The 21,860-nt window shown below is 41.9% G+C and overlaps 1 protein-coding gene across 15 annotated transcripts in view; it reads right to left on the bottom strand.

Moving 5' to 3' along the window:
- Window positions 1-21,860, bottom strand: part of LOC100404418 (leucine-rich repeat-containing protein 37A3) — a 52,971-nt gene that overhangs the window by 13,035 nt on the left and 18,076 nt on the right. For 10 of the 15 annotated variants that reach the window (XM_078373102.1, XM_078373101.1, XM_078373103.1 and 7 more), the window contains 5 exons: window positions 16,195-16,266; window positions 15,522-15,596; window positions 6,097-7,729; window positions 5,470-5,574; window positions 2,448-2,497 (listed from right to left, as the gene is read on the bottom strand). In XM_078373102.1, coding sequence (XP_078229228.1) covers window positions 2,450-2,497; window positions 5,470-5,574; window positions 6,097-7,729; window positions 15,522-15,596; window positions 16,195-16,266 — 1,933 coding nt within the window. In that variant the 3' untranslated portion in view covers window positions 2,448-2,449. Of the gene's footprint in view, window positions 1-756; window positions 1,070-2,447; window positions 2,498-5,335; window positions 5,417-5,469; window positions 5,575-6,077; window positions 7,730-15,521; window positions 15,597-16,194; window positions 16,267-21,860 lie in introns of those variants that run through there. The other 5 variants (XR_013535597.1, XR_013535598.1, XM_078373093.1 and 2 more) reach the window with 4 other exon arrangements.

Raw genomic sequence — 21,860 nt, 5'->3', positions numbered from 1 at the left:
TATGTCTAACACTCGCCCCATTACAGAGCTGGTGTGGGTTTCTGTCCTGGTGACTTAACAGTGTAACTAAAGTGCTTAGCACTGTACCTGGATCATAGCTGGTGCCCAATAAACAGCAGCTGTCATCACCCTCACTATCGGTATGTTATTGTTACTGACTCGTTGATGGCAACCATAGCTCATCCCCCTCTATCTCCCATGCCTTACAGCAGGGCAGTGGAATGGTTAAGAGGCTTTGAAGTCCAACAGGCCTGGTGTAAAACACTAACTTGTCGTTTTGGATGTGTGGCCTTGGACACTTGGGCAGGTCACCTATGTTCCTCAAGCCCTGTTTCCTTATGTCAGATGATTTTAAAAACTATGCTTCCATGGATTGCTGGGGTAAATGATGTAAGACTGTAAAATTCCTAACCCAGTGTTTGGCATCAAGTAAGCAAATTGTAAATGGTAGCTGCTGCTCTGCCTATACTTATAACTATTTAGTCTTGTGCTTTCCACTCAAATATTTGAAGTCATCACACAGAAAGACACTTTTCAGTCTCAGTAAGGAACTTGGGGAGGTAACTGGGGCAGGCAGCAAGAGAACAGGTGTCTTTTCTTTTTTTTTTTGAGACAGAGTCTCACTCTATCGCCCAGGCTGGAGTGCCATGGTGCAATCTCAGCTCACTGCAACCTCCACCTCTTGGGTTCAAGTGATTCTCCTGCCTCAGCCTCCGAGTAGCTGGGACTACAGGTGCATGCCACCACGCCCAATTAATTTTTTGTATTTTTATTAGAGTTGGGGTTTCACTGTGTTAGCCAGGATGGTCTCAACCTTCTGACCTCATGATCCCAAAGTGCTGGGATTACAGGCATGAGCCACTGCACCTGGCCCGAGAACAGGTGTCTTTTGTCCAATTTCAGCAAACTCATTGGAACTGATGGGCGACTAGCCTTTTGCTTAGAACCCCCACCAGCATGCACGCGGGGCTGCTTCTCAGTCATACTGCTCCTGGGATGGGGGCTGTTGTTCTGCAGTTGGCGCCGGTGAGTGAGTGAGCTGTGACATCAGCTTAAAGGACAACATATTCTTTTGAATGTGAATAAAATAGAAAAAGCCAGAGTGCATTGTGTGACCATGGGGCAAGACACTCTCCCTTTCTCGTTCTCAGGTTTCCTATCACAAAGACAAACTACTGTCTAAAGTCTCTCCTCTTTCTTTCTTTCTCTCTCTTTCTTTCTTTCTTTCTTTCTTTCTTTCTTTCTTTCTTTCTTTCTTTCTTTCTTTCTTTCTTCCTCTCTCTCTTTCTCTCTTTCTTCCTTTCTTTCTTTCTTTTTGAGACCAGTTTCGCTCTTTTTGCCTGGGCTGGAGGGCAAATGGCGTGACCTTGGCTCACTGCAACCTCCACCTTCTGGGTTCAAGCGGTTCTCCTGCCTCAGCCTCCCAGGTAGCTGGGATTATAGGTGTGTGACAGCATGCCTGGCTAATTTTGTATTTTTATTAGAGACGGGGTTTCATCATGTTGGTGAGGTTAGTCTCCAACTCCCGACCTTAATTGATCCACCTGCCTCGGCCTCCCAAAGTGCTGGGATTATAGGTGTGAGCCACCTGGCTTGGCCTTCCTAGTTAAAATTCTGTGAGGTTTGTATAAAAGGAATAGCATGAGAGCCCAAAAACCAGTAAGATGAAAAAGTAGTGTTTCCCCAGTTCTCGGATCCAGGGAAAAAAGAAAAAAAAAAAGAGAGAGAAAGTAGCGTTTCCTGCCACTTTAGAGGAAGGACTCACATATTCTTCCTTCCATCAGCCTTGATGGAGACTAGCGCCCTCACTCCAACACCAGGTGGCCTTCCCTGCCCCTTCCCCAGAGCCTCCAAGAAGACCCCTAGCCTGCCACCACCAGCAGGAACAGGCACCAAAACCCTTCCCCTTCCTGTCCCTTCCCACCTCCCCAAAGGGTTGGGGACATCAGATGTGTCCCTGTTAGTTCCATCCAGCTCAGCTTTGGCTGGGGAGCTAATTTCAGGGGAGTCAGGCTAAGCATTAGGGTAAGTAAGTATTCTTCCTGTCTTGGGTAGTTTCCTCCCTGAAAAATCAGGACAGAGTTCTAAGCTTTCCTCTATTTCTTAAATTATAATTTAAAAATTGCTGGATTGGCTGGGTGCAGTGTCTCACACCTGTAATCCGAGCACTTTGAGAGGCTGAGGCGGATGGATCATGAGGTCAGGAGTTTGAGACCAGCCTGGCCAACATAGTGAAGCCCTGACTCTACTAAAGATACAAAAAATTAGCCGGGCATGGTGGTACGTGCCTGTAATCCCAGCTACTCAGGAGGCTGAGGCAGGAGAATCGCTTGAACCTGGAAGGTGGAGGTTGCAGTGAGCTGAGATTGTGCCCTTGCCCTCCAGCCTCGGTGACAGGGCGAGACTCTGAATTAAAAAAAAAAAAAAATCACCAGACTAATATTTACCTTCAGAATGCTTCTTCATCATCCTTTGGTGCCCTTCTATGACGGTATATCTGTTTTGGAAGAAAACACAATTAAGATTACCCATCACAACCACCACTATCTCCAAATCTGTATTTATTCCTTTTATTCATTATAAGACTCATCCACCAGAGGACAGAACTTTTTGGAGACAAGAATTGTATGCTGTTTACAGTGCTTTGATTCCTCCACAGTACACTCATCCTTGATATCTTGTAGGGGATTGGTTTTAAGATACTGCCCCCACACCATACCAGAATCTGTGGATGCTCAATCCCTTACATATAATGATGCAGTATTTGCATATAACCAACATACATCCCCCAGATACTTTATTTAGAGACAGGATCACCCTGTGTTGCTCAGGCTGGAGTGCAGTGGCACAATCACAGCTCACTGCAGCCTGAGCCTCCTGGGCTCCAGTGATCTGTCTAACTCAGTCTCTTGAGTAGCTGGGACTACAGGTGCCCACCACCATACCTAATTTTTTTATTTTTAGTAAAGACCACATCTCACTATGCTGCCCAGGCTGGTCAAGCGATCCTCCCATCTTGGCTTCCCAAAGTGGGAATTACAATTACAATCCCACACTTGGGATTACAAGTGTGAACCATCATGCCTGGCCCCATGTACTTTAAGTCATCACCAATAAAATGTATAGATATTGTACAATGGTGACAGTTGTTCTGCTGTACTTTCTATTTGTATTTTTATGCTGTTTTTTTTCAAATATTCAGCCTCATCTAGTTGAATCTGAAGATGTGGACCTGCTGATGCAGAGGGCTGACTGTATCTAACTTAGGGTCTTACATGCAGCTGGCACTTAATATATTTTATTGACTGTTTTAGATAAAATTCAACAGATAATTCCTAATAAAAACTCTTAAAAGTAGGAAAAAAGGAAATCCGAGTCCTTCCTCTAAAATGGCAGGAAAACCAGCCTGGGCAGCATAGCAAGACCTTGTCTCTACAAAAAAAATTTTTTAATTAGCTGCTGGCCTGTAGTCCCAGCCAATCAGAAAGCTGAGGTAGGAGGATCCCTTAAGCCCCAGACTTTGAGATTACAGTGACTGCTCTCCAGCCTGGGTGAAAACAGGCTCTGAAAAGGAAAAAAGGAAGGAAGGAAGGAAGGAAGAGAGGGAGGGAGGGGGAGGGAAGGAAGGAAAGAGGGAAGGAAGGAAGGAGGGAGGGAGGGAAGGGGGAGGGGGAGGGGGAAGGAGGGAGAGAAGGGAGGGAGGGAAGAAAGTAGAGTATAACTATTGGAAAGGAAGAGAGAAAACTATCATTATTTGCATATGAAATGATAAATATTAGACAGCCAAAAAAGCCTAAGAGAATCAACTAACATTTTACTGGAAGTAATATAAGAATTCAGTACGGTGGCTAAATACAAAATCAAGAGATCAGCATACAAAAAATTTTTTTTAAAAAGATGGCTACCTCAGATACTTTTCCCATGTACCACCAATAACTAATTAGAAAATGGAAGTAAGATCCCATTTACAATGGTGATAAAAATGTATGAAGTATTTAGGAACAAAAATACAAAGATCTTTTATCTAACAGAAGATGTGTAAGATCTGTATGATGGAAACAGACTCTTCTGAAAGACATTCAAAAAAATGAATACATGACAAGAGATGTCACGTTCCTAGAATGTTGTACAGATGTTACTTGTCAAATTAATCTGCAAATTTAGTGTGATCCTATTCAAATCCCAAGACAGTTTTTGGTGGTGGCTATTTTTGAGACAGGGTCTTGCTCTGCTGCCCAGGCAAGAATGCAGTGGTATGACCACAGCTCACTGCATCCTCAACCTCCCAGGCTCAAGCAATCCTCCCACTTCAGCCTCTGAAGTCGCTCATATGGTGTCTAAGAAATGGTGACAAATCTCACAAAGGGAGTAGGCTCAAAAGGGCTGGAGTATTCAGGGAAGGTGTCAAGAAGAAAGACGAACTTGAGATGGCTTTTGAGAGATTCATAGGATTCCCTCAGGCAGAGTGAAACAAGGGAATTTTAAATGGACAAAGGTACAGAAAAAAGCAGAAATGGGCATGGTGTGACCAGGGTATGGTGAGGGGCTGCTCTGGCTGGAATGGAGGGCTGCCACAATAATGGAAATGGTGAGTGAGGGAAATAAAGTTGGATTGGCAGCATAGCGTCAAGGTTGCCAGCTTATTAACTCACTCTTCCAATATGCTAGCACTGGCCTGTTGGGAAAAGTAATACATCATGTAATCGAACAAAAGGCAAACAGAGGCAAGCTCTGGGAATGGGCGCTATAAACAGGACTCGCCCCAGAGTAGCCAGATACAGGCTTTAGATATGTAATGCAGAGTGAGCATCCCTAATCCAAGGAGAAATGTCTCATATGGTGTCTGAGAAATGGTGACACATCTCACAGAGAGCCTGGGCTCAGGAGGGCTGGAGTATGAGACATTCCCCCTCCCCTGTGAACTTAAATAAGTGGCCAACTACTTTTTTAAAAGATGGCTACCCTGTAGTGCTTTAACTGGACCTATTTAGACAATGCCCTACACACTGGAGAAGGAAGACACTGTGTGAGTCTGGTAAGTCTACAAGACGAGACCTCTCTTTTGCCTTGTCCTTCCTCTCCAGGGTGATGACAGCTCTGTGAGGGTGGAGATTATACATTTCTCTTCATTTCATCAACAAGGAAGTAAATTAGTGGCAGAGTACATTCAATTGTCGACATAGTTTTGGGTGGGAGAAATTTTGCCATTATATCAACTTAATTTCTTAAAATAGTCTAGTGGGATTAACTTAATTTCAATTGACAGAAATGTCCTGGAAGTGACGATCCTTTAAAAATCCTGGAATATACATTACAGTAAAAGAACAAAGCATACCTCGGCCTTACAACTGAAGGAGAATGTCAAGTAGTAGTAGGTGGGAAAGTGGCTTTGATTTTCAGTTTGTGGGTTCTGAATCTACACAAAGACAGGATTGCATTCTGAAAACCTGAATTAATTATTGTCCTTACCTGAATGAGACAGAAAATGATGATTATAATTGTTATAATTACAGTCACAGATACTGCCAGGATGAGTATGTTATTGAAGCCATATTTTGGAACAACTTTAGTGTGCTAAAAAAAAAACAACAACAACAATTTTTTTAAGAAAACAAAGAGATAGGATGAAAGCTAACTATTCAAAACCCCAGTATTCCAAGTGAGTAGCTTACAGGTTCTTTTTTATTTTTTTTGAGATAGGATTCCACTCTGTTGCTCAGGCTGAAGTATAGTGGTATGATCACGGTTCCCTGTAGACTTGACCTCCCTGGGCTCAGGTGATCCTCCCACCTTAGCTAGCCTCCTGAGTAGCTGCGACTACAGGCATGTGTCACCACACCTAGCTAATTTTTGTGTTTTTTTGTGGAGACAGGGTTTCACTATGTTGCCAAGCTGGTCTCAAACTCCTGACCTCAAGTGTTCCACCCACCTTAGCCTCCCAAAGTGCTGGGATTACAAGCATGAGCCACCTGGCCAAAGTTACATGGCCAAGACAAGCTATGGCCTGTGAGTCCCAGGTTCTCTTGTGTTGGCACTTCCCTGACATATGCTAAATGATGGGAAAGTCCGGGTCTCACCTTTCTGTGTGGTCCTCACCTCACTTGACCTCTGCTCTTTCTGTTCACTCTGGGCTTCCGTGTTCTCGTTGATATAGTTCTCGGTTTTCCACTGGTCCGTATCCCATTCTGCCTTGGATGCCTTTACTTCTTGCCGTTCACTGAGAAGCTTCATCAGGAGGCCTGTCCTGGAGATGAGCTTAGCACAGGCTAATTGCACTTGGGTCTCAGAGCAGTCCATCTTCAAGGTCCGGATAACATGAGATATGAGCCCTCTCACGTTGTTGTCAGGGATGAGGGACCGTAGCTGCTGGTTTAGCTGCATTTCAAACTGATCACCTGGGGATGAGAGCAATGGGTAATTGTTTTTGGGCTTGGGAAACAGGTCAGTGCCCAAGTCATTGTATTCCCATTTTATTTCAGGGGTTTGTTTAACAGTTGGCTCAAGGTTGAACGCAGTTCCAGTGGAATCTGCCTCAGGAGGATTATTGTAGGTTGTGTCTTCAGAGATGGTGCCTTCTGGCATAGCAGTTTCAATGGAAGGAGCAAAAAGTTTTCGAAAACGATTTTCTTGAGATGAAGAAGCCCCTTCTGAAGGGGAATTTATGAGGCTCTCTGCTGCAGAGAACAGAGCCTTTAGACTGTTTTTGATCTCAAATTGGGCTTTTGCAGAGGTGGAGGCAGAGGGCCCACCCATGGAGAAGGGTTTCAGCAAAGAGGAGACCCCTGTCTTATGCTCTTGGGTGAACAAAGGCTTGGTGTAGATGGTGTTTCCCACTAACTTCTTGGGCCTCTGCACCAGGTGAGGCTGTTCCACTTCCCTTGGGGCCGCACTCCCGGGCCTTTTTCCTTTGGCAGTGTTTTCCACAAATGCCTGGGCACTCTGTTCCCTCCTGATGCTCTGCTTTCCCACCTCTTTGAAGTGCCTTCTCTGGATGCTTCCTGGGCCCATGAGGACGCTGTTTGCTCTCTCCAGGCTTTTCCCTACACTTTGAATCTTTGCCAGGCTGTTTTCCTGTGGTTGGGCAGTTTCTAATTTGGTCCCCAAAATTGGCCTTTTAAATTTGGGACCTAAAAGCCTGGACTGTACAAGCATGGCAGTTTTTTCTTCCCTTTTAACCTCATCGATTTTTTCTTGAATTTTTGCATCCAACACATTTTCCAGAAAATACAGCTTTCTCAATTTATTTTTGTAAGTTGAGTTGTTGGATGCAGGTTGAAGAGAGGGGCTCTTTATATTGTTTTTCAAAATACCCAGGGGCCTGTCACCATCTTGCGAACCTGAAAAAAGCAGTTTAATGAACGGTAACAACATTGCCTCCCCATCGTCTAGATTTCCTGCCGAGAAATAAGGCAAGATATAATTTAGTGCACTGATAACATCACTTTCATCATTGATGTCTAGCTGCTCACTCCCAAAGCCTGACAAGTTGATGCCATTGCTGTCTGAGGGTGTCTCTGGCTCAATAGTCAGCTCAGTGCTGGTGTGCTTCTTCCGGGATTGTAACACCTTCATGAATGCTCCTTCGGGATTCCCTATAGATGCTTTTTCAAGACAATGTATGGTGTTTGTCAGACATGCACTGTTGCAATGCAGCTTGACTGTCTTGCAGGCAACCTCAATGCTATTTTTAAATTGGCAGAGGCAGCAGGCCATATGGCTAGGTAAGATCCTATAGATAAAAACACAGAACAATAAATTAATGGTGAAGGGGTTTCTTGAGTAGGTAAAGGAGGCAGACCAATGCTACCACAGGGCTGTGTAAAAAGGTGTTATTGAGGCCTATGGACTGGACAGTTGGGTAGGAACCAGAAGGCCACAGGAAGGAGGGCAGAGATGTACAACAGAAGGGTAAGCATGGCAGTGAGTATGGTATGCCTAGAATAAATGTGGTTGGGATTAGAACTGGGTGACACTGATCAGTAGTTTAATTCAGAAGTATCTCTTCCCAACTCAAAAATTTCGCTTTGGGCTGAAAGTCCACAGGAAGAAGGTAGACTTCTAAGAAGAGTCTGAATAAGCCCCCAACTTCTGTAGTCCCTTTCTCAATTCCTGTTGGGAGTGAAAAATTAATTAGACATTCTCTGGGCATTAAAAACAGCTTAGTCACTTTGGGAGGCCGAGGCGGGTGGATCAAGAGAGGCGGGAGGTCAAGAGATCGAGACCATCCTGGTCAACATGGTGAAACCCCGCCTCTACTAAAAATACAAAAAATTAGCTGGGCGTGGTGGCGCGTGCCTGTAATCCCAGCTACTCAGGAGGCTGAGGCAGGAGAATTGCCTGAACCCAAGAGGCAGAAGTTGCGGTGAGCCAAGATCAGGCCATTGCACTCCAGCCTGGGTAACGAGCGAAACTCTGTCTCAAAAAAAAAAAAAAGAAAAAAGAAAACAGCTTAGTTTAACATGTATTGTGGGGTAAAAAATAACAGAGATTTCATTGGCCAAATCTGGATGGACATTTGAGCATTCAGAAGAATAACAACAATAATAAGCTACAACATAACTAATATAAAGAAGAATCCATGAAGAATGGTATTCAAAAAGAAAGAGGGGGTGTTCTTCTTTAATGAAATAATGCCAGCTGGTAAATGCAGAAGGAATGACAAAATTTAAAAAAAGTGTCACTTTGCACCCCAATGTAATAAAAATTGATTTAGACAAGGATTATTATTGATACGCAGTTGGGTAAAAAGACACTTGTGAACAGGATCTTCACTGATTTCAAAGTATCTCCCCACAGATTATTTATTAATTACCAAGGGGAAAATTATTTTTTATTTATTTTTTATGAGACAAGGTTTCACTCTGCCACTCAGGCTGAAATATAGTGGCAAAATCATAGCTCATTGCAGCCTCGACCGGGCTCAAGTGATCCTCCAAATTCAGCACCCTGAATACCTGGGACTATAGGCTTGTACCACCACACCCAGCGAATTTTCTTTTGTATTTTTATTAGAGACGGGGTTTTACCTTGTTGTTCAGGCTGGTCTAGAACTCCTGGACTCAAGTGATCTGCCCACCTCAGCCTTCCAAAGTGCTGGGATTCAAGTGTTAGCCACTGCACCCAGCAAAATAACTACAATGAAGAGATCTGGAAGATCACCTTAATCAAGTGATCAAACTTAGCATTATGGGCCACCTGTGGTCACGAGGCAGGAAGGATGTATCACCTATGCAGTATTCTTCCCAAAAATGCTTAACTTGAATCTCATCGTGAGGAAACAGACAAATCCAGATTGTGGAACAATTTACAAGACAGCTATCTTTGACTCTTAAGAAATGTCAGTATCATGAAAGATTAAAAAAAAAGTAGAGTAATGGTTTAGATTAAAGGAAATGAAGACATGACATGCAGTGCCTGACCTTTGATTGGATTCTGTACTATTCTTTCATCTTTATGGTATGTTTGAGTTTTTTTAAAATATAAATTTGGGCAAAAGAGATACCAAGATAATTGATTATTGTTATGGCTTATTGGGGGCAGTTTTAGAGAGATAAAAACAACCTCTGTTAACTGGAGTAAATCTCAAGGTTAATCTTAAGCAGTATAGCATGGTCATTAAGAATACAGATTCCACAGCCAGACTAGGCTTAAATCCCAGCTCCACTAATAATGTGAATTTGGGCAAACTGCTTAATCTCTGTTCCTTGGCCTTGTCATCATAGTACCTACTTCTCATGAGTTTTGAGGATTAAATAAATCAATACCCGAAAAATGCCTGGCACACAGTGAGTGCTCAACAAATGTTAACTACTGTAATTATTACATTGCAGAGACTGTGGGGCCCTTTTCTGGGTCCTTCAAAATGATGACTTTATCAGGACCTCATTAAAACTGTGAAAACAGGAGTGTTTCATGGATATATGAAGGCTATGAGTTGGGAGTACAATGTATATAGTTTTTTTTGTTTGTTTGTTTTACTATCTCCAGTAATGGGTATAAGCAAACGTATAGAGTTTTATATTAAAACTGCATCCAGTAAGCTGGCCTGACACAGCTTTCAAACCTATAGAGAAATAACCACTAGTGACTAGTAGTGTTCCTTTGGGTCCAGTGGAAGCCTTTGATCTTCATATAGAAAGAATGGACCCAGAACCATAACCTAGCATTTTACTTATATAGCAACCTTAACTCTGACATGAAGGTGTTTCTTTTGTTTGTTTTGAGGCAGGGTTTCACTCTGTTACACCGGCTGAGTGCAGTGGTGCAATCTCAGCTCACTGCAGCCTCTGCCTCCTGGGCTCAAGTGATCCTCCCACCTGAGCCTCCTGAGTAGCTAGAACTACAGGTGTGTGCCACCATGCCCGGCTAATTTTTGTATTTCTTGTAGAGATGCGGTTTCACCATGTTGCTCAGGCTGGTCTCAAACTCCTAAGCTCAAGCAACCCTCTCTCCTTGGCCTCCCAAAGTGCTGGGATTGCAGGCATGAACCCAAAGTTTTTGTTATTATTTTCATGCCTTTAACTTCTTATTTTAAACATTTTCTTTTTTTCATTTAAGCCTTAGGATGGCTGGGAAACATTTTCAAATGGTGTGATGAACACCTGTATAACTTCCATCTGGAATCAACAGTTGCTTTTTCCTTGCTTTTTTTTTTTTAATTTCCCACCTAACACCAACAGTTGCTAATACTTTGCCACATTTGCTTCCAATGTATGTATGTCTACACATTTTTTTAGACAAAACATTTGAGAGTAAGTTGCAGATATAATGAGCCTTCACCACTAAATAATTCAGTGTGCAGCCCCTAAGAACCAAGGCATTCTCCTCCATAACCAGAATACTATTATCACCCAATGAAACTTCATATTATCATTGCCTACTATGTAGTCCATATATAAATTTTCACAATTGCCCCAATCATATCATGGCTTAAAAAAACTCAGAATCCAATCAAACATTAGACATTGCATTTAGTTTTCATGGTTCTTTAGTCTCCTTAACTGTTCCCAGAACTGTTTTAAAGTATACTGACAAATCTTTGAGACTGTAAATGACCTGAGGTATAGATTATTCTTACTTGAGAATAGTAATTTTCCAATATGCATTAAAGATCATTAGACATGAGCCAAGACTCAAATGAGCTGGCCCACTTCCTTTGTATATAAATGTGTCAACTCCTGAAGACTCCGAATAATGAACTACAATAGGGCAGTTAGTTCAATGTCTTTCGGGTCTTGATGACAAATGGTTACAGAGAATAGGAGCACTTTTCTTAACCACTAATGGTAAAGAAGAAAGCAGACAGAACCTCACTATATTAGAGAACTAAGTGAGAAAGCTGGTTGATGAAGAGGACTTCATCCAGAGAGGAAGGGATCTAGCTGACATGGAAGATGCTGCAGGAGGCTGAGGAAAATGAGGCTAGAGCAATAAAACAGATTTGACAACGTGGTGAAGATAACAAAGTGACCTGACAAAAATGAATGCAGCAGTGCTAAATGAAGGGCCCATTCCATGCTAATCTTGTATAATGCGCTCAACTAGCCTTAGCGTATCTGACTTTCTATTTAGCTTGCCATATTGTGTGTTGGGGCATGGGTGGCACGATTTCAGTTGCAGTAAGTTGTGTAACAAACTCACAATAGGGCCCTGCAGATATATACAGGGTCATGCTCTGTCACCCACGCTGGAGTGCAGTGGTGCCATCTTGGCTCACTACAACCTCCACCTTCTGGGTTTAAATGATCCTTCCACCTCAGCCTTCCCGGTAGCTGGGACTTACAGGTGTATGCCACCGCACCTAGCTGGTGTGTGTGTGTGTGTGTGTGTGTGTGTGTGTGTATGTATATGTAATTTTAACTGCAAAGAAGGCCAGGCACAGTGGCTCATGCCTGTAATCCCAGCATTCTAGGAGGGTGAGGCAGGAGGATCACTTGAGGCCAGGAGTTTGAAACCAGATCCAAGCATTCTAGGAGGGTGAGGCAGGAGGATCACTTGAGGCCAGGAGTTTGAGACCAGCTTGGGCAACATAGACCTTGTTTCTACTAAAAATAAAAAATAAAATTGAAAAAAATAAATAAATACCTCACATCATATATGCAAATTAACTCAAAATGGATCATAGACCTAAATGTAACTATACAATTTCTGGGAGAAGGCATAAAAGAAAATCTTTTTGACTTTGGATTAGACAACAGGTTCTTAAAGATTTCTTAGGTAAGGAAAAAGCACAAGCCATGTAAGAAAAAATTGCTAACTTAAAGCTTATAAAAATAAAAAACTTCTGCTCTTCAGAAAACACTTTTATTTTTATTGTTTATTTTTCATTTTGAGACAGAGTCACACTCTGTTGCCCAGGCTGGAGTGCAGTGGTACAATCTCAGCTCACTGCAACCTCCACCTCCCAGGTTTAAGCATTTCTCATGCCTCAGTCTCCTGAGTAGCTGGGATTACAGGTGCCTGCCACCACTAATTTGTGTATTTTTAGTAGAGATGGGATTTTGCCATGTTGCCTGGGCTGGTCTCGAACCCCTGACCTCAGATGATCCACCAGCCTTGGCCTCTCAAAGGTGCTGGGATTACAGGCGTGAGTCACTGTGCCCAGCCAGAAAACACTTTTAACAGAATGAAACGACAAACCACAATCTGAGAGAAGATATTTACTAAACACATATCTAAAAGGCCTTTTTTAAAAAAAAAATTTTATTTACTTATTTAATTGTTGATACAGCATCTCACTCTGTGATCCAGGCTGGTGTGCAGTGGTGATCATGGCTCACTGCAGCCTTGACCTCCCAGGCTCAAGCAATCCCAAAGTGCTGGGACCACAGGTATGCACCACCATACCTGGATTGTTTTTATAGTTTTGGTAGAGATGAGGTTTCACCATATTGCCCAGGTTGTCTCAAACACCTGGCCTCAAGCAATCCTCCTGCCTCAGCCTCCCAATGTGCTGGGATTATAGGCGTGAGCCACTGCACCTGGTCCCTGAAAGGACTTGTATCTAGAGTCTATAAAGCACTCTTAAAAGTCAATAATAAATAATCTCTCATGGAGGGGAAAAAAACCTGATTAATAAAAAGATTAATATTCAATTAAAATATGGGAATAGATTTGAACAATTTAGTAAAGAAGATATTTGCACATGAACAGACATTCAACATCACTAGCTATTAAAGAAATGCAAATTAAAACCACAATGAGATTCCACTACACATCTAGCAGTAGAAGGGCAAACATTTCTTTAAAAACTGAAATACAAGAATCTGCTGGGCCGGGCCAGGCATGGTGGCTCATTCATGTAATTCCAGCACTTTGGGAGGACAAGGTGGGTGGATCATGTGAGGCCAGGAGTTTGAGACCAGCCTGGCCAGCAAGCTGAAACCCTGTCTCTACTAAAAATACAAATACTAGCTGGGCGTGGTGGTGGGCTCCTGTAATCCCAGTAATTTAGGAGGCTGAGGGAGGAGAATCCTTTGAACCTGGGAGGGGGACATTGCAGTGAGCTGAGATCGTGCAGCTGCACTCCTGCTTTGGCAATTAAAAAATAAAAAAAAAAAAATCAGCTGGGCTGGGCATGGTGGCTCACCCCTCCCAGCACTTTGGGAGGCCAAGGCGGGTATATCACTTGAAGTCAGAAGTTCAAGACCAGCCTGGCCAATATGGTGAAACCCCATCTCTACTAGAAATACAAAAATTAGCTGGGTGTGGTGGTGGATGCCTACCCACTTGGAGGGCTGAGGAAGGAGAATTGTTTGAACTCAGGGGGTGGAGGTTGCAGTGAGCCAAGATAGTGCCACTGCACTCTAGCCTGGGGATAGAGCAAGGCTGTGTCGAAGAAAAAAAAAAAAGAATCTGCTAAAGTTATGGAACAACTGCAACACTCACAACGCTGGTGGAAATGTAAAATGGCACAGACACTTTAGGAAACAGTTTAGCAGTTTCTTAAAAAGTTAAATATGCACTTAGCATGTGAACAATCCAAATCCTAGGTATTTACCCAAAAGAAATGAAAACATAGGTTCACACACAAAGACCTGTATATGAGTGTTTTTAGCAGTTTTATTCATAATTGCCAAAAAATTGAAAACAACCCAAATGTCCATACATTGATGAATGGATAAACAAATGGATACATCCACACAACTGGAATACTACTGAGCAATGAAAAGGAGTGAACAGTTGTCCCTCAGTGTCTGCAGGGGATTGGCTCCAGGACCAGCAAAGTCCATAGAGGCTGAAGTCTTTTATATGAAATAACATAGTATTTGTATATAGCCTTGGGTATACTTTAAATACCTAATACAGTATAAATGGTATGTAAATAATTATACCGTATTTTAAAATTTCTACTGTTTTTATTATTTCATACATTTTACTTTTTCCAAATACTCTCCATCCATGGTTAGTTGAATCCATGGATGAGGAACCTGCAGATATGGAGGGCCAGCTGTACTGATAGGTGCAACAATATGGACAGTAGCATAATATCAAAAAAAATTATGCTAAGTGAGGCCAGGCACAGTGCCTCATGCCTGTAATCCCAGCAGTTTGGAAGGCTGAGGTGGGTGGATCACTTCAGGTCAGGAGTTTGAAACCAGCATGGCCAACATGGTGAAATCTCGTCTCAACTAAAAATACGAAAAATTAGCCAGGCATGGTGGCAGGTGCCTGTAATCTCAGCCAGCTACTCAGGAGGCTGAGACAGGAGAATTGCTTGAACCGGGGAGGTGGAGGTTGCAGTGAACTGACGTCACGTGGCTGCACTGCAGCCTGGGTGACAGAGTGAAACTCTGTCTCAAAAAAAAATTATGCTAAGTAAAAGAAGCCAGATACAATAGGCTACATGCTCCTGTATGATTTCATTTATAAGACATTCTGGAAAAGGCAAAACTATAGGAATAGAAATCAGATTAGTAGCTAACCATTAGGGCTGATGGTGGGAGGAGGGCATTGACTACAAAGGGACACCAGGGGCCTTTTTGAGGTGAGAGAAATGCTTTATATTGGGAATGTGTTGGTGGTTATGTCAATATACCTTTGTCAAAACTCATTGAACTGTACACTTAAAAAGGGTGAATTTTGTTATATGAAAATCATATCTCAATAAACCTGACTTAAGAAAATACTAAAACAGCCGGGCGCGGTGGCACGTGCCTGTAGTCCCAGCTACTTGGGAGGCTGAGGTAGGAGGATTGCTTGAGCCCAGGAGTTATGGGCTGTAGTGAGCTATGCTGATCGGGTGTCTGCACTAAGTTCGGCATCAATATGGCGACCTCCTGGGGGCGGGGGACCACCAGGTTGCCCCTGGAGGGGTGAACCGGCCCAGGTCGGAAAAGGAGCAGGTCAAAACTCCCATGCTGATCAGTAGTGAAATCACGCCTGTGAATAGCCACTGCACTCCAGCTTGGGCAACACAGCGAGACCCCGTCTCTTAAAAAAACAAACAAACAAAAAAATAAACTAAAACCAACCTAAAGAACCAATTAAGTGAAAATAAATCTAAGAAAAAAATAACTTACAGTTTTTCCAATTCAAGAGTCATCATGAGGATGTTCTTAACTGCTGTAAGTGGAACTTGTGTTTTTCCCATGTCTCTGAAGAGGAAAATTGAAACATTCGTGATATAAATGCCGATTCAAAAATTCTGTACTTAAAAAAGATATTTCAAGGACATGTGATTACTTCAATTTTGGCTTTTCTATAAAACAAGCCAACTCAAGAGTTTATTTGCTGCAGAATTCCAGAGAGCTCTTATTAAAGAAATTTAAGTTGATTTGCATCATCAAATTAATGATATTCAAGAGTAGAACTTGTACTTTTTTTTTTTTAACCATTATCTTACTTCTCATTTTCATATTGGATTCACTCATCTTGATTATTTACTTTTTTCTTCCTTTTTAGAATAATGAACACCTATTCCTCCTTCCTCTCTTAGTTAAGTAATATTCCTCCATGTGTCTGCATGTTCCAAATCCGTATGGGTTCTTCAACACTGTCCTCTTCCCCTGCTGGCTGTCTTGACCACTATATATCCTTTCTTAATCCTTTTCTTTGCCAATAACTTTTTTTTAATAACCCAGTTAAATTTAAATTATGACTTTTTAGCCTAAATGCAAAATATTTAATCATTGATGAAAAACTTAAAAAGAGCATAAATCATTTCATGACTCATGAAAGTACTATAATACTTACAGATATTTTAATGCTGGCAATTTAAACAAATATGGATCTTCGACAGTTGTCAGAGGATTGCGACTGAGAATTCTGAAAAGAGCAAGGAATTAAAATTACCTGCATTTTCAATGTGTGAAACTGCATAAAAAGTTTATATTCATTTTTTTGGTATGGAACTTGTAGGTAAAAAAAATCATTTTCTGTTTTTGCCCAATAAATCACCATTAGACTCCATAAAGCACTATTCCTCTGGGAACTACCTAGGTTTCTAGAAGATAAAGCAGAGGAGAGAAAGAGGGGAAAACAGAAAAAACAAAATGTGGGGGAAAAAAATAAGCCACAGAACTTTTCAGGTCAAAAACCCCAGAAGTGACTCTGCTGGTAGGAAGCCCTGACTCCGTAGGAAACACTGTTTCTAGTGTCCTCCATAATTCAGGTTGCTTTTTTTTTTTTTGAAATAAAGTCTTGCTCTGTCACCCCAGCTGGAGAGCAATGGCTGGATCTCAGCCCACTGCAACCTCTGCCTCCCACGCTCAAGTGATCCTCCTGCCTCCTGCCTCAGCCTCCTGAGTAGCTGGGATAACAGGCTACTCAGGCACCCACCACCATGCCCAGCTAATTTTTGTATTTTTAGTAGAAGCAGGGTTTCTCACCAGGTTGACTAGGCTGGTCTCGAACTCCTGACCTCAGGTAATCCACACACCTCAGCCTTCCAAAGTGTTAGGATTACAGGTGTGTGCCACTGTGCCTGGCCACTTGTCTTATCTTTATAAAGTTTAAAATTTATGGTCTAATTTGCACAGTTAAGGAAAAAAACATAGGACCAATTCTTTTGCTTTTTAGCCAAAGAAAAATCGATAAATCTAAGAGGAGGAACAGGTCAAAACCATACTCCTATCACATACTCCCACTTGTATTCTAGTATCACATCACAGTCTTTGCCACATTGCATGTAACCACCTGTCTACCTGTCAGTGTCCTGGACTATCAGCTCCTTAAGGGAAGACACCACATCTTATTGCCATTGTGACCCCTGTGCTGGGCATGATGTCTGAAATTTACTAGGCATTTAATAAATGTTTATTGAATAAACAAATGACAGTTTGTTTGTATGTCAATAAAAAGAATAAATTCATTTTGATGCAAATTTTTATTCCAAAATGCTGGAATCTGTTTTCTTTTTAATTCTTTAAAGTGAATGAAAAAAATAAAAGAAATAGGAAGAAATAAAAGAAAATCTGCCTTTAGGTTAATCCAAGAATCATCACCATACTTTTGCAGAAATTATAAAAATAGTAATTATTACAGTGAGTATCTATTGGGCTGGCAGGTATTTGTGATCGGCACTTCACATTTAATCCTCACAATAACCTTATGTGGCAGACATTATTATTGCCCTATTTTATAAATGAGGAAACTGAGGAACAGAGAGCTTACATAATTTGTCCTAGGTCACCAAGCTATTAAGAAGTAAAGCTGTAATTTGAACTCATGTGTTTAATCTGTATGAAGAAAAAGGGTTTACTTCAACCTTATGGGTTTTAAAATTCTTTCTTTCTTCTTTCTTTATTCCCCACCCGCCCTCCTTCTTTCCCTTTCTTCCTTCCCTCCCTCCCTCCTTCTTTCTCTTTCTCTCTTTCATTCTTTCTTCCTTTCATTCCCCTCCCTCCTTCTTCCCCTTTCTTCCTTCCCTCCTTCCCATCCCTCCTTTCATTTCTTCTTTCTTTCTTTGTTCCTTCTTTCCTTCATTTCCCTTCCTCCTTTCCTTTATTATCCTATATTCCTCCTGTTTTAGGGCATTCTTTTCTTGACTAAGGTTGTGCCTGGACCACTGAGTGGGAACTGACTCAACAGCTAAACTTTGAGGACTCTTTAGCAACTCTTTTCCACAAACCAAATGATATGAATGTTTTTATTTATTTATATTTATGTTTCGACTTTTTAAAAGTTTTTCTGTAGAGATCGGGGTCTCACTTTGTTACCCAGGCTGCTCTTGAACTCCTGGAACTCAATCGATCTGCCCGTCTTGGCCTCCTAAAGTGGTGGGATTACAAGCGTTAGCCACCGAGCCCGGCCTCAAGCGTTTTTATGTGCACAGTAGATGATCATTTCCATTTCTGGTTCAAGTCCTTCATTTTATACATTAAACTAAGGTGCACTGACTCCCAGTCCATTGCCTTTTTGATATCTTTATGGGAATAAAATGTGGCAAGTTTTGGCCTCAAAGACTGTCTCAGAGTCAAAGTTTAAGAAGTATTGCTCTAAATAATTTTTTAAAATATGCCTTATTAGAAGAGAAAAACTCAAATATTTTTGTGCCAACCTTTTGCTACAGAACAATGGGACAGAATAAAGGTAGCTCACAAAATAAGGGAACATTTCTTGCCTGCTTTTTATTTTTTCTCCAGATTCTTCTATATAGGGCCAGACAGATGGGTTATGTTTCCTTTCTATTAACTGAGAAAACAGAGACAAAAGGACTGGAGCATGTCATCACTGTCCTAGATGTACTGAAATCCAAGCAGCTTTAGCTGAAAAAATGTCCAAAGCATGCCGTGAAAATAAATGTAAATTTAAATGACAAACTCCAAAATGATCTATGCTAGAATCCCAACGCAGTCAGGGAAAACTGGTTCCATGGAGGAAGGTAGTCAAAAAAATAAGGTGACCTAGACCCTCATCCAATATGTGTGATGTACTTGGGGAGAAAGAGAAAACACATCTCTCCATACCAATTTCAGGGGCAAAGTCTAGAGAATCTGAAATGGTGAGCCTATTTTTTTTTTTTTGAGATGGAGTCTCACTCTGTTGCCCAGGCTGGAGTGCAGTGGCATGATCTTGGCTCACGGAAACTTCCACCTCCCGGGTTCAAGTGATTCTCCTGCCTCAGCCTTCAGAGTAGCTGAAATTATGGGTGTCTGTTATCACACCTGGCTAATTTTTGTATTTTTAGTAGAGATGGAGTTTCACTATGTTGGCCAGGCTGGTCTTGAACTCCTGAGCTTGAGTGATCACCCACCTCAGCCTCCCAAAGTATTGGGATTGCAAGGATGAGGCACCATGCCTGGCCATGAGCCTGTATCTTAAACTCTTGAGAATAATCTTGAAGAAGACTCCCTGGCAATGAAGAATAACCGAGAATCAGGCAGACTTGGGTTTGAATTCTGGCTCTGTCACTTTCCGGTGAACTCTGTCACTTGAGTAATGAACATGAACCTTTCTGGGTAGCATTTACAGTTCAAGGAAGTTTGAGGAATAAATGAGTATAGCACCTAGCAGTGGGCTGGACACAGCACATGATGGTGCTCAGCCATCGTGACGTCACACCAGCACTGGCCAGTGAGCATAAACCCTGGGGATGCCCAGAAGTGGTACAGTCAGGAGCTCCAGAAGCATGGGATTCTCAGAGGGAAATGGAGGTCACTGCTCAAAAGGTCCTATTCAAGTTACAAAGTAGGATACAATGCACACAAAGCCAAATTGTCATCATTCAGCTCCTATTACAGAGGAACTAACAGCTGCATAGAAAATTACTTGCAAAGCTTGTTAAGTGGTTCTGCCACTTAATAGCCATGTGAACCTAAGTAAATTACCCAGCATCTCTGAGTTTCAACTTCCTCATCTGCAAAATAGAAATGATAATAATATCCACATCACAGAGTTGTTGGAAAAATGAAAATGAGCTCTTATAGGAGGTAACATGTATTGAGCATTTACCATATGCCAAGCACTATTCTAAGAACTTTGGACATGTTATCTCACTTGTATAAGCACTTAGGTGTCTAGAACATAAACAGCACCTAATAAATGTAAGTGTTGAAAAAATGCTATGGGGCACAGGAAGAAAACGCTAAGCTTCTGTGAAAAGACAGCTTGTTACACAGGGGAGAAGAATAAGCTGCAGTGAGAGAAGAAAAGTATAAGAGTTGCCAGGTGTGACAATCTCAAGACTTTTCAACCATTACAAATTTAAACAGCCACCCTACATCACCCCAAAGGACAGACGGAGTTGTTCTTTTCATCTTTAATGTTTGTGCCTCTCTGTTCCGGTACATACCAAAACGTGATGACAATACCCTCAACTGTGCAAACCTTTGTGCATCTACCGCTATGTAAAGGAAGCTGATGTCAGCAGACTGGGGGGAACAACAAGGCATGCTTGTGACTCAATTTGCCATCACAGGGTGGCCACACCTACATCACTAATATTCTGATAGTGGGATAAAGCCTGGATTTTCCTCTTCTCTCTTTGTGCTTACATTCTTGGCACGATATTGATGTGCCATAGACAAGCCAGCATGTGAGCGTGCTCTATCTGAGTAAAACCTGTAATCCCAGCTACTTGGTAGGCTGAGGATCGCTTGAACCTGGGAGGCAGAGGCTGTGGTGAGCTGAGAGCGCGCCACTGCACTCCAGCCTTTCTACATTGCAAAGTCATCCAGTTTCTAAAATTATGGAGTTTGTATTGTTAGAACCAATGAAATGACGAAGAATTTTTAAAGATAAGCCATCAGACTAGACCTGTGTATGGAAATGAAGGAGAAGCACTTTAAAGTCAGGGAAAAAATATAAACATACTCAACATTTAGGATCATCAACCATTGCTGGTTTTCCATAAACCATTTCATTCATGATTTCGTCTGTAATCATTCATGATTATTGCTACCATTCAGAGGGGGACTTTGTTAGCTGCCTGGTCCTTCTTGCTTCAATGCCTTGCAAATAAATGCCCTCCTTTCCCCAATACAAACCCTTGATATAGCTGTTTGGCTTTACTGCGCTTGGGCCAGCAGAACCCAGTTAAGTCCACTAATAAGCTCTTGGTATGCCTTAGAGATGGATTTCAGATTCCAATGAGACTGACCCTACCACACTAACTTGGCCAGTCAGTATTTGTCAATAACGTAGATGCTTCATTCAAGAAATTTACTGGGTTGTAACTTTTGGAACCCAGGAGCTATTTCAGAATAGGGGTTTGAACCTTATCCAGTGGAAACATAAAAAATGATGAATACAAAATTTGCCAGGAGCCCTCCCAGAACCTTGGAAGGGGCCTGTGCAAGTGAGAAGTCCTGAAGCTTAGGCCCTTTTCAGTTCACCATCAATCCACCACAGCTGGGGCCTCTTTTTTTTCTTCAAACTTGAGTAATGCAGGAAAATACATTCTTTCAACTTATAAACACCACGGAATGGTGCCATATTGATCAAAAAATTACTTGGCAATTTGCCTTTGGAACAAAATGCAATGGGGCTATATGTCACATATGCCAAATATGATTCTGCAATGTAGCTTTGTTTACCAGAAAAATTTGACTCCAAACAAAGGAGCCCAGTCCCCAATGTACACTTGCTGTGTTGAGACCGTTGTGTCAATATTTGAAAGTAACTGTGTCTTAGTTTGAAGGGTACAGCTCTATTCTGCTTATATGAAATGAGTACTAATTTCCAGTATCAGCTAGCTCTGATTTTTCTCATCACCATGAAGCAAATGCCTTTTTCTGTTAAGATGAACACAGAAACTCGAGATGAGCAAGGTGGTGTCTCCTCGAGTCTTCCTTAACCCACCACCCATTCCTACTTTGTCCTCCCCTTGTCACCCTGCTGTACAGATGCCCACATAGCTCTCCTATGTTTTCCCATCAGCATCTGCTTCCTTCTTGAGGTGTGAAAGTCTCCATCTTGGT

This window comes from Callithrix jacchus, chromosome 5, assembly GCF_049354715.1.
Source record: "Callithrix jacchus isolate 240 chromosome 5, calJac240_pri, whole genome shotgun sequence".
Lineage (NCBI taxonomy): Eukaryota > Metazoa > Chordata > Mammalia > Primates > Cebidae > Callithrix > Callithrix jacchus.
The sequence above is the reverse complement of the archived record's forward strand: the minus strand, read 5'-3'. Positions and strand labels throughout refer to the sequence as shown.